Here is a 13,387-nt window from a genome sequence, read left to right as displayed (position 1 = left end):
ACTCCTAACCCCTGTAGAGTGGAAGGGATAACTGTACATGGCTAGAAAGTATCGAAGGCAGGACTTGAATCCAGGTCTTTCTGACTTTCAAGTCTAGCACTCTATTGCACTTTTCAGTGCAGGCATTATTACCACAGTGCTCTCTCTGACCACATGGAAATAGTTTGCTATCCTGTTTAATTAAGGGGTAGGTTAAGGACCACTATTTCAAGCAATCAATCAGTCACAGTTAATGGCCCTGTTTAGTTATTTATGCAACATGTTTTCCCTTCCCACCTCTGATGTTTTCCCTTCTTTATCCCTCCCTTCTGCCACTCCACCCTAACTTTAACTGTGAAGTAAACCTGAAAGGGGCTCTTGCTAAAGGATGATTTAAGGTCTTCTCTAAAGGTCCTTTGGGTGTAAGCATGTACTATTGAATGAACTGGTGGGGGCTCCAAGTTCAGTCTTGGTGTTTCCACAGTTCCTCCACTATTTGTGGTTCATTCAGTTACTTCTCATATTACCGTAATACCTTTCTGCCAAAAAAACCTCATAGGATTTCCCATTTGCTATGGTATTTATTTGTATAGATGTTTTAATCATTGGCACAAAGGATATGGCCCTCTGCATCCAGAAAGGGAAATAAAGGCATAGAAATTTCTTGTGGAGGATATCTATAACAAGATATACTGTTACCCCACATAAGAATGAGGAGATCTAGCCTTGTAGTCAGTTCCTTGGAATCCAAGCTTCCAGTAACAAAGCTTTAAGGTGTTGCAATTCAGTCTTAAAACAGGGACTGAGTGGAAGGCAGCATGATAAAGCGGAAGATGTGTTAGCTTTACTGAGCTCTGGTCCTTGTACTAACTACTGTATGTGTGAAGGGAAGTTGGTTTTCCTCACCCCTAGTCTATTTGATGTAATCACTGTAATTTAAGGAGGCTCATTGTTCAATTGTTTTAGTTGTGTCCAACTCTTTGTGACCTCTTTTGGGGTTTTCTTGGCACAGATACTGGAGAGGTTTGCCATTTCTTTCTCCAGCTCATCTCATGGATGAGAAAACTGAGGCAAACAAAGGATAAGTGATTCACCCAGGTTAACAGTTATTAAGTGTCTGAGGCCAGATTTGAACTCAGGAAGATGGATCTTCCTGACTCCAGAGCGGGCATTCTATCCACTATACCACCTCCCTTCCCTAAATAAGGGGGCAAACAACATTAAAAGCTATCATTTTTCCCATTTATGGAGTGAAGGGGGGCTAAATCATCTTTAAGTTCACTTTCAACTTAAAAATTCTGAGTTTAAATGACAAGAGCAAGCTAGTCAGTGGTTTCCTTCTTCCATTAATGGTAACCCTCCCTAAACTTGGTAAGATGTCTTTTAATCATTATTGTGGTCAAAACAAATAAACAAACACCTTACCCTGTGGCCAACCTAGGTCTAAGTCTCTCCAAATTTTGGTGGTAATTAAGCAATAGATTTGTTGATAATTGACATGGGTTAATCCAGTTCTGCTTATTTGTGTATGCCACATTTGATTTGAAATGATGAGTCCTGCGTTTAATGGTAGGAAGTGAGAAGAATTAAATGGGAATTTTCAGTTAACCCATAGCACTGTCTGTGATGAAGGATGGTCACTAGGAATATTGGGATGAAGAATTAGAAGAGATACTTGTTCTCCTTTCCTTTAGGACTGGGTGACCTACAACTTGTTCTAAATTCACATGACTCTTTTTCTCTAGTTTTCAGTGGGAATGCCTTAATATTATTTTCTCTCTGCTCTGAAAACTTGCTTGAATTTACTTGTAATGTCCTGACTGGACTGGGTGAAACAGATTTGTGTTTTGTGGTTGTGATGCCCATGAGAATATTTTAACCAATATTCTTGCTGATTTCAGGTCTTGACTTTGCTCTCTGGAGCTCTATCTGTTTCCAGGATTGCTCCTCTCCGGACAGATGTGAAGCTACTCTTTCTTGCTACATGCACAGTGAAAGGGGATCTTGGGACCCTCAGCTTGCATGGGTGGTTTTTGGGTGAAGGACAGAGCTAATTGCTCAGAAACTGAACAATCTTTGGGTCTTGCATGAGCTCCACAGTCATGCAAGTACATATTGTGCTGCTGTGTGTGTGCTGCTAATTCTCTTCTTTCTTTTTTCTCCCTCCCTCCTTTCTTTCCTCTCCCTTTCCTTCCCTTTGGAAATGCCTCCACAGATGTCAGTCAAAGTCCAGGTGAGTCTTTGTGTTTGAATGAGGAGAGAATCCTTTTCTTTTTTTGGATATGCATGTTTTGTGTGAATCTGGTTTTCCTGGGGTGGAGTGGTATCAGAGCAGATTTTTAGCACTGGAGGTTATCTAGTTGAAAACCTTCATTTTACAGATTAAAAGAAAATAACAGAGTTTCAGAGAGTTATTTTCCCAAGGCCACTTAGCGAGTAAGTGGTACAACTGTGGATTAAATAATATGGATTTTTGTTGGATTTGGAATAACTTATTTTAAAATATTAAAAATGTCCCCATCACAATTATATGCATATATATATATACACAAAAATATATTTGTAATATATATGTGTATATAGTTATATACAATTGTTTCCTTCTTTAATTGTTCCTTTTTCAGTTTCACATATAATTTTCTTTGTATATGGAAATGTTATTTTTGTTTGTTAAATTCAGAATAAAAAAATTAAATCAAAAAAGAAAAAATTTCCTATTCAGTCAGTAAGTATTGATTAAATGCTCATTATGTGCTACGTCTATGCTAACCTTAGGGCTTCAAAGAAATGAAAATATAATCCCTACCTTCAAGAAGCTTATATTCTAATGGGAAAGGGAATATATAAATATCTACATACAAGATATATCAAGGGTAAATTGGAGATAATCTTAGAAAATGTAGAGGGGTAGATGAAGAGGTGACCAGAAAAGACCTATTAAAGAAGGTGGGATTTGAACTGAATCTTGAAGGAAGCCCCTATTTAAATGAATGTTGGATAGATCTAAAAAGTGAAGAGCAAAGGTTTGAGGAAATTATTTTAAAATCATTCTCCGGTTATGAATCATGCAGTTTGTTGAGCACCTTAGTCTTATTCTTCTCATCCCTGCTTTTCAATAGTTAGTTAGAAATATTTAACATTTCAGGACTGGGGCTGTTTGGGGGAATGATCTGATACATATAAAAAGAGGTTTCTAAACCTGTATTGAGAAAAAAACAACTGTCCTTTTGGTAATCTATATTTATCTTTCTAAATTGCAGACATTTCTCTTTCTCTTAAGCTATGGCTATGCTAATTGTCTTAACCTACCTGCGAGTTTGCAGAAAAACAAGTGTGGATGGGCCGATGGGCCCCACTTAGGTTTAGATGAACATTTAAGGGAGTTCAAAACCACTGGGCCTATTAGCTTTAAATTGAGCTTACCTAGATACTGATTTGAGCTAAAGAGAATAAATAAAACACTACATCACAAGTCCTTTCCCATTGCTACAATAGGAATGACTTTAGTTGCCCTACAGAATCTTAAAATAAAAGTTCCTCTACAATCGAATATCTCATTACCTTCTCCTTACCTCATACCTTCAAATAGGATGGTTATCAGATCAAACAGAGGTGACTTCATGTCTTTAATACTCATAGCTCTCTTTCAAATGGTACACAGCATGTTTAATTTTGAATTTTTTTTCTACTTAGGCCAGGGACATCTGGCCATCCTCTAATACCACCTTTAACCTACTTACTACAACCATTGGTTCTCATTTTTGTTGTTGCGGTTCCAATTTAAATAAAATAAATAATGCTTTAAGACAGAGCTTTGCAAAAAGAATACCTCTCTTAAGATCATCCATGTGTCCCAATTTTTGGTGTGGAAATATGGCTACCATAAATATAATATACAAGAGAAATGTACAAAACTAAGTCTATAGCTAAGCTGAATTTAAGCATATCTTCAAAATATCTTGTTAACAGAAACATCGACAAAACTTTCACCCACTTTATATTGCAGAAACTATGGATACCATATATTCTGTCACAGTAATGAGGATATGTAGAAATGCATGCAGGTAAATAATGTCTATGGGAAAGGAAAAGTTACTATCTATTGACTTTCCTTCATGATAATCATAATTTAGTATCTAGGATTTTACTAACTTTAAAGACAATTAAATTGTCCAAGTCTGTGTGCTGGCCGCTTCCTAGTTGTGGGACTTCCCCCAAGTTGTATCCTGAATCCTTATCTTTTCTCTGTCCAAATCCTCTGTGTTCCTTGACTCCCATTGGTTCAATTAGCATTTCATATAAATGACTTCCAAGACACCCATTCCACATTATCAGTTACTTTTTGGACATTTCTACCTGAACATTCTTCTTGGCATCTCAAATGCAAGAAAACAGAGCTTTTCTTTCTGTCTTACCTTCTAAACCCATCTTTGCTCCAAACTTCTCATTTTCCATTGAGTTATCATCATTCTTCCAGTCATCGAGGTTTGCAACCATAGTATTTCCTTCTCCTTCATCCTACCTAAATCTAATAAGTTGCCACATCTTGTTAATTCAGCTTCCACCACATATGTCCTATGTGTCCTCTTCTCTTGACATATACAGCTCCCACACCAGTTCAGGACTTCATCACCTTCTGCCTGAACTATTGCTACAGCCTCCTATTTGGACTCTGGCTTCCAGCCTTCTCCTCTAATCCAAATTCAACCCAGATGGCAAAATAATTGTCCTAAAGCACACAAGATGATGTCACTTCTGTGTTCAAATGCCTTTGTGGTTCCTTATTTCTTCTAGAACAGAATGGGAACTCCTCAGATTGGTATTTAAACTTTCCTGCAGTCTTCCATTCCCAAGTTTATTTTAAATTGTCTCCCTTCAACGTAATCTATGTTCTTGTTCAAACTGGTTGAATTGATGTTCACTGTATATGAACTCGACTACTTCTGAGTCTTTGAGTATGCTGTTCCCTATGGATGGAATACAAGCCCTTCTCACCTGCTCCTTTCAAAATCCATAGATTTTTTTCAAGGCACAATTAATATTCCATGGTTGCTACTGCCCTCTTCTCTTCCTCTCTCTTCTCATTTCCTCTCCTCTCCTCCCTTCCTCCTTTCTTTCTCCTCCTTTTTTCTCCCTTCTCCCTCTCTTTCTTTTCCCTTCTCTCTCCTCCCTTTCCTTTTCCTTCTTTCCCTCCCTTCTACTTCCCTCATCTCTCCTTCCTTTCCCTCTCCTCTCTTCTCTCTATTCCCCCTCCCTTTGCCTCCTCTCCCCTTGCCTCTTTTCTCTTCCCTCCTCCAGTCTTCTCTCCTATCCTCTTTTCTCTTCTTTTCTCTCATATATGTATGTGTATATATACATGTATGTAAATATTTGTACATATTCAGTTATGTATTCATTTGTCCATCCATCCATCCATCCATCCATCCATCCATCCATCCATCCATCCATCCATCCATCCATCCATCTAGCCATCTGATTACATGTTTCCATGTTGCATTCTTGTGTGATTTTACTTGAATAAGCTACTTGAAGGTAGGGACTCTTTTGTTGTTGTTGTTTGCCTTGGTATTTCCAGTGTCTAGCACAATGCTTTGTACATGGTAGGTACTTAATATATGCTTGTTGGATTGGACTGGGTTTCATTAACTGGGTAAATACACGAAAGCGCACCAGTTCTCAGGTACACTCTGGTTAATAACACATATTCTTTGTTATAGCCATTCTTATTTCTTAGTTTTCCTTCTTTCATTCAGTTCTTCTACTTTCACTTTCATTGAATGAAGAGGCATATGGTTGAACTTGGACCCCCTTCCTGAATTCTTCCTATATTAGACATTTCTAGAGAAGAATGAATTCAGAATGACTTGGCTACCATAGTAGTGTAGTGTGACCACAGTCAGAACATGGCTTCTTGTAGTTTCCCTCTTCAATGATATGGAAGCACTATGTCTGCTTTTATTTATGGGATATCCCAGTGGTTTTGCACCTGAAGTTTAAGGTCACATGGCTTATAGCCAACATTATTGCCCTCTAACACCTTCTCCTCAAAACTTCTCATCCATTGCTCCAGTACATAAAACCCTGAATAGTTGGCTCTGTTTTCAAGGCAATAGCTGTCTGATTCATTCACTCTAGAGTCTGAGCAAGTCTGGCCTTGGATGAGGTGACTTCACAATCTCTATTCTTGCTCTGTTCCTTGCCAGGCAATCTGGATCCCACCAGTGGAGCTCCTAAAGAGAGATGTTTTAGTTTCGGTTTTAACAGTTCTCCATTTCCCCTTCCCCTCCAATCCCCTCAGGAAGACAAATAAGAAATTTTACAAACTAAAGGAATTCTTTACCCATGGGCAGCTGGAGGACTATAAAGGGCCAATTGATTAATTGATTAATTTAACTTACTGAGTGAATGGGTTAGAAGCAACACTACTGTAAAATACCCCTCCTGGACAGCAAGACCTTGGGATCAAATACTGCTTGGGGCTGAAAGACATCTCCAATGTGGAAGTTTTCCTTCAGCACCCTCACTTTAGAGAAGGGAGGAAGACTTTTTTTTTTTTTTTTGCTTGACTACATCCACACTTTCCTTGTTCTTGGAAACAGATTTAGAAGCTAGTGGGGTGATGATATTGCACGTGTCATGAGCTTTGTGGGTGGAAGATTGAATGGAATCAAATTTTTAATTCCTAACCCTGTAAGACCCATTCTTATTCATTCCTAATCAAGACAATGCTACAGTAGAAAGGATTTGGAATCAGGGGACCCAGGTTTAAATGTTGCTTCTGCTATTTAGTATCTGTCTGACCTTGGGCAAATTATTTAATCTATCTTGGCTTTAGTTTCCTCATCTCTAAAATGGGGGAATTGGTCAGCTAGTACCATGGAAAGAATGCTAAACTTGGGGTCAAAGGACCTGAGTTCAAATCCCAGCTCTGCCATCTATTACCATGTAACCTCAGGCAAGTTACTAATTCTTAATGGGGAGAGGATTGGGGTGGGTGGGAGGAAATAGAGTATTAAGCTCTTACTCTGTGCAAGGCACTCTGTTAAACACTGAAGATATAAATATAAGCAAAAGAGATAATTCCTATCCTCAGGGGGATTGTTTTAATGGGAGAAGATAACATATGGGGGGGGGGACTAGAAAATAGTGAGGAGGAGAAGGAGGAGGAGGAGGGAGGATGAAAAGCTGTTGTTTAAAAGGTATAGAGGGAGGGGCAGCTAGGTGGTGCAGTGGATAGAGCACTGGCCCTGGATTCAGGAGTACCCTGAGTTCAAATTCGGCCTCAGACACTTAATACTTACTAGCTGTGTGACCTTGGGCAAGTCACTTAACCCCAATTGCCTCACTAAAAAAAAATAATAAATAAATAAAATAAATAAAAGGTATAGGGGGAAGCCCAGAGAGGGAGTCAAGTTTGAGAATGAAGGGACTGGGGCCTCTTGTGAAATAATGGTTTAGTCCAAGGACTTACCCATCATTGGACCCAATGGACTCCACTTACTTAAGAGACTCTTGGCAAGTCATTTCTGCTTTCTCCAACTCTGAATCTATGATGCAATAAGTAGGTGACCTCTAATATCTCTTCCAATTCTACATCTGTGTTGCTAAGAGCTGCCTGTTTTGGAGACACCCTTTCTACTACTCCTTCCCACCAGCCCCTTTGCTCTTGAACTATTTAGACCGGAGACCAAGATGACAGAATCAACTAGACTGAGATGAGGGATCTTGGGGAAGGGAGTGGGAGGAAGATGGGGATGGCAGTATTGGAAACCTTGTGAAGAGTTGCTGACAGTTTCCTTGCTCTGGGCTGGAAGGAGGGGATTGAGGAGGAGGGGTGGCTGAGTGGCACCCTGTCTATGGGGGTGAGCCTTTATTCCCTTCCTTCCTCCACCTTGTCTCCTCCCTCATTCCACCACCAGTGAGGTGGGGCTGTTTATATACTGTTTCAGTGACAGCCTTTCTCCTCAGAAGGGATAATAACTCAGGCCTTGGCTGCTGATTAGAGTTTGAATTTAAATGAATAACTGTGACCTTGTTGAAGTGCCCTAGTTATTCAGAGGCCTGATGAGGAAATAGTCCTTTTGCTCTGAGTCCACCACAGTATTGGCAGGAAAGTAGGAGAGGGAGGGAGAAGGAGCCTGTGGCTGGCAAGTCCAGAGAAATTACCATTGCTGGAAAGAATCGAAGTCATTTTTGTTCAGTGCCTTTTCTCATACCTCCATTCTTCAGAGTACTGACTCTTATCCTGGCTCAGTTCTTTCCATTCTCTTCCTCTAGTTCTGAGGACCCCAGAGTCCCAGTGTAGCTTCCTCCCCTAGCTCTTCAATGAGTAATGAATATAGAGTCAGAGAATCTGGGCCTGGATACTGGCTTTTTATTTGCATCTCCTTGAACAAGTCTCTTCACCTCTATAGGCCTTAGGTTTCTCATCTGTAAACTGAAGAAGGCTAGACTAGATTAAGACTTCTTAAACTTTTTCCACTCATGACTCATTTTTGACTGAGGAATTTTTACGGGACCCTAGGTATATAGGTATATAAAATAAGTACAGAAAACTAACTTTTACTATCAAATTTTCCATGACCCCCACCTTCAGTCACATGACACCATGTGGGGTCATGAACCACAGTTTAAGAAGCTTTGTATTAGATACTTTTCTGGGCCTTTTTTTTAGGTCTTTAGTTTATGATTCTCAGATCTCCCAATGCCTTCAAGTGTAATCAGGTAAAAAGAGACTACTGGTCAGTCAGGAGCATTTCTCTTCCTGTCTAATCTATGAGATAGAATTCTATCTGCTAAAAGATGGGGCTATTCTTATGGAGGGTATTACTCAATAAGTAAAGCATTCATCTGAAGTCCCAAGGAGGCAGTAGAGGAGGAAATCATCTTTTATTGGATCCAGTAGACTTGATCTACATTTGCAAACCTGGGAAAGTCACTTAAACTCTTGTGACATAGTTTCTGGGTAATTAATCATTTTATTATTTATTGTTAGTGGGTAATTAATAAAAGGATAGGTCATTTGGCTGCCTCTCCTGAACCAAAGACGGATCATGGTGGCTTCTTGATGTTTCTATGCCCTTGGAAGAGTGGGCATTCCCAACAGGCAGTAATCAACTATGATTGGTTAACAATTAGTGAGAAGAATGAATATTGTAACAAGAGGTGGACCTGTTCTAATGAGGGGCAGGGGGACATGACTGATTGCTCAGACCTGTCAGACTAGAACACAATGGACTAGATTTCAGATTAGACTTTCTTTGTTAAATTTTTCTACTTAGGTGGGGTAGCAACTCCACCTACATAAAGTGGGCTAGGTGGGGTAAATTTGGGGGCAAGTTCAGAGATCTCCTTGAAAGGCTGGACTTTGGATGAGGAAATAGGAAAAAGGGAAAAAAAAAAAAACCTTGGATCTCCTCAATAACTGGGTATAAGAGGAGAGAAGTAATCATTAGCCCTCACTTTCTTTATCTATAAAATGAAAGGATTAGACTAGATGTCTTCTAAGTTCCCTTCCATCTTTAGTTCTATATTCTTTCCTTTCTTCCCCCAGGGTCGCTGGATCCCATTGTAGTTATCAAAGTGGAATCTAGTTAAAAAAAAGTCCCTCAACTTTTATGCTGGGCACTGTATACTGTATTCTTTGGAAGCTGGAAGTTGGGTAGAGGAGAAAAATTGAATTTCTAGATCTCCTTTTTTGTCTTTGTCTATGGCTACTGTTTACAATTATACTTTTTTTTTCTTTCATTTGTGGCTCTTAGACACTTGCATTCACATACTTGTACTTCTGTTCTCCATATTATGTATGCATGCATTCTGTTCACTTACTTTTCTTCCCAAACTAAACGTTCATGATTGCTACAATGGATTTCTCTACACTCAGTCCCATGGCCATCTTTATCCTCCCATGCTCAATAGATTGATGTTACCTAGAGTAAAATCTTGGGGGAAAGAGCTACTGGGATGTTGATAGGATCATGTGATCTACATCTTGAAAGACTCTTTGGGGTCCAGCTCCCTCATTTTACTGATGAGAAAACGGAGGAACACAGAAGTTAAGACTTGCCTAAGACAATATAGTTAGTAGCAGAGAGAAGTAAGATAACAGCTTTCCTTCATTGAATGGTGGCCTGTAGTATCTAGTTCTAGAAGCATGGACGCCTGTTTCCTGCCCCCCCCCCCCCATGAAAGAAGGTGCCTTCTGTTTCCTTTTTTCTCAACTTCCGTGGGGAATCACCACTTAATCCTGAGGGTATAGTATGAATTCAAGACTATCCTGAAAATACTTCCCTTCTCCCCCTTTTCCCCCCCTCAAAAAAAATGTTATTATGCTTACTGGGGCACAGTTCAAGAGAGACCAGGCAGAAAGGAGGGGAGGGAGAATTTACAGTTGTGTGTAATTGGATTGGAAGGAGGCCCTAGACTAAACTAACCATGCTCAGCTTCCAGCCAATTACCCAGCTGGGGGTTGGAAAGAGCCCCTTGGCTACTGTATATGTTCTTGATCAACAAAGTATGAGAGAATAGCTGCTTCCCCGCTTGCATGACAGCTTTGGCTGACTCTAAGGAAGCAAGACCATATGTGCTTGGTGTGGAACCCTTTACTGGGTCTTCATTAGATTCTCTTGATGTTTCCCTATAGAAAAGGGAATCTGGTGGGAGTTGCTAAGGGAGCTTACTCAGTTTGCATTTAAGAGACTAGAGCCAATAGGAGATTAGAGAGAGAAGGTGTTATGGATGCTATTCTGGAAAAGATTTTGGGGAACCATTGATTCCCCTTTTGGGTAAGAAGTTCTCAGATATTTACAAGTGGCTGTGAATCCCATTCAATAAACAGAGACGACTTTGTTTAAAAAAAATGAAGATATTTAATGATGTCTTATAAACACATGGTCTTTTGGGTAAATTTGACTTATTACACACATTTAGACAGGTGGCACAGTAGATAGAATGTTAAGCCTGTAGTCAGGAAGACGAGTTCAAATCTAGTCTCAAGACTTTTTGTAAAATGGGTATACTAATAGCACCTACTCCCCAGTAGATGTGAAGATCAAATGAAATAATATTTATAAAGCACTTTACACAGTACCTGGCACAAATTAGGCAGTTAATGAATACTTGTTCCCCATTCACTTAAACCCATCAAAAATACCTTCTATAAAGTGAGTTGATCATTCTTTAATTCTTAATTATCTTAAAGAAACTGACACACAGACTTTCCTGAAAATATTATGGAATTAGATTCTTCTTGTTCTACTTTTTCTTCTGTTGGGTGTACCTTGATTCAAGACTATTTAGCCTGTCAGAGATAGACAGATAGATAGACATATAGATAGATAGATAGATAGATAGATAGATAGATAGATAGAAAGAAAGATAGAAAGAATAGATTTAGAGCTAGAAGAGATTGTAAGAACACATCCAATCCAACATTCTTACTTTACAGATGAAGAAACTGAGACCTAGAGAGGTTAAGTGACTTCCCCTAAGCTAGATAGCTAGTAAGTGTCAGAAGTGGGATTTGAATTCATGTTCTCTGAGTCACAAGCTAGCACTTAACCATTAGTTAGGATCACAGATTGAGAGCTGAAAAGGACCTTAGAGGTCATCTATGTTGAATCTCCTAATTTTTTATGGATGAGAAAACCTGGATGCAGAAAGGGTCCATTAAGAATTTCTTAATGTAGTGCAGAGAATAAGTATCAGTCAAGATTCAAACCTATTTCTCTGACTACAAATCCAGAAGTCTTTCCATTACCCCATTCAGCCCCATACACATCTTTCCTATATTTGCCAATATTCCTAGTCTAGTAAGGTCATGTTTCCTTCTTGCTAATTTCCATAGCCTGTTTCTCAGCTCCCTTAAGGGAGAGAGGCAAAGTCACAATTCCTACATTCTAAGTTCTATATCAGGTCCTCTGGTCATTGAGAGATTCTGTTCTTTTTTAACTGGCGAGTCTATTTGGAATCAAGAAGGTCTGGTACTGTTAGAAACAGTTATCCTCTCAGTTCAGATCTATGTGGGAGATGAGGTAGGGGTGGAGAAGGAGGGACCCATATGTTATTATGTCCCTCCATTTCAATTTCAAATAGCTGAAAGGTAATGAGGCATCAATTGATAATTACAATATTGCCACACACTGCTAGGCAGGCAGGACTCAAACAAAGGAAGCCTCAGGGACTATTTAACCCAGTCTCCTAATTTTACAAAGAAAGAAACTCCAGCTCAGAGAATGACTTGCCTAAGGTCACATAGCTATGTGGAACTAGAACACAACTCTTCTGTTTATTTAGCACCTTATAAAGTACTTCTTCTTCAATTGGGGTTAAGTGACTTGCCCAGGGTCACCCAACTAGTAAATGTCTGAGGTTGGATTTGAACTCAGGTCCTCCTGACTTCAGGGCTGGTACTTTCTCTACTGCACCGCCTAGCTACCTTATCTCTGTAACTTCTGCTCATTGAACCTAGTTCTTTCTGAGTTTAAGGAGAACAAAAGTCATCCCTCTTCCACATGTTGCTTTTTCCATATATGAACACAACAATGATGTTCATCTGAAGTCTTCTTCAGAATAAAGTTTCTTAATTGCTTCACCTGATCCTAATATTGCATAATTTTGGTCCTTTCACCATCCTGCTTGCTCTCTTCTGGACAGTTATTAGCTTATTTTCCTTTCTGAAATGTGACACTCTTACCTGGACACAATATTTTTGATGCTTTCTGACATAATGCAGTGAGCACAGCTGGTATAGTGGCACATGCTTGTCATGCCTCTTACCAGAAATGCTAAGACTGGTGGTTTGTTTGAGGTCAGGAGTTTGGAGGTGCCATGGGCTAAGTTGATGGGATGTACACACTGATTTTAGCATTAAAACAGTAAGCCCCCTCAGAGCAGGGGGTGGGAGTGAGGTACTTAGGCTACTTAAGGAGAGGTCCATTGGTCCAAGTCCAGAATGGTCAAAGTTCCCATGCTAATCAGAATGGTATGGATATGAGATGCTGATGGGTTTTCAGACTGAGCAAGAGGGGGAGACCTAATCTTAAAATGAACAAACAAACAAAACTAACACTTCTTTTATGTGAGCGTTTACTTCTATTAATACAGACTGCATCATCATCATTATTGTTGCTGTTACATAGTGTTGTTGACTTATATTGAGAATTCAATCCACCAAAACTTCCATAGGATAATGGAAAGTACCTCAGACATCATCTAGTCAAGTCCCCTCATTGTATAGATGAGAAAATTAAGGCCAAAGAAATCAGGTGATTTGCCCAAGGTCAAATAAGTAGTGGCTATGCTGAGATTTGAACCCAGTTCCTCTGACTCCAAATTAATGCCATTTCAACAGATGATGCTGTCTCTCCATCAGAATTTAATAAAAAAAAAAAAAGGCTTAACTGTTGTA

General features: G+C 39.4%; 1 protein-coding gene across 1 annotated transcript in view; it reads left to right on the top strand.

Annotated features, from left to right (window-relative positions):
- LOC122737952 (neurexin-3-like) overlaps nucleotides 1-13,387 on the top strand; it is a 1,091,749-nt gene that overhangs the window by 154,942 nt on the left and 923,420 nt on the right. The window contains 1 exon segment of the mRNA XM_043979962.1: nucleotides 2,195-2,212. Coding sequence (XP_043835897.1) covers nucleotides 2,195-2,212 — 18 coding nt within the window.

This window comes from Dromiciops gliroides, chromosome 2, assembly GCF_019393635.1.
Source record: "Dromiciops gliroides isolate mDroGli1 chromosome 2, mDroGli1.pri, whole genome shotgun sequence".
Classification (NCBI taxonomy): Eukaryota; Metazoa; Chordata; class Mammalia; order Microbiotheria; family Microbiotheriidae; genus Dromiciops; species Dromiciops gliroides.
The sequence above is the reverse complement of the archived record's forward strand: the minus strand, read 5'-3'. Positions and strand labels throughout refer to the sequence as shown.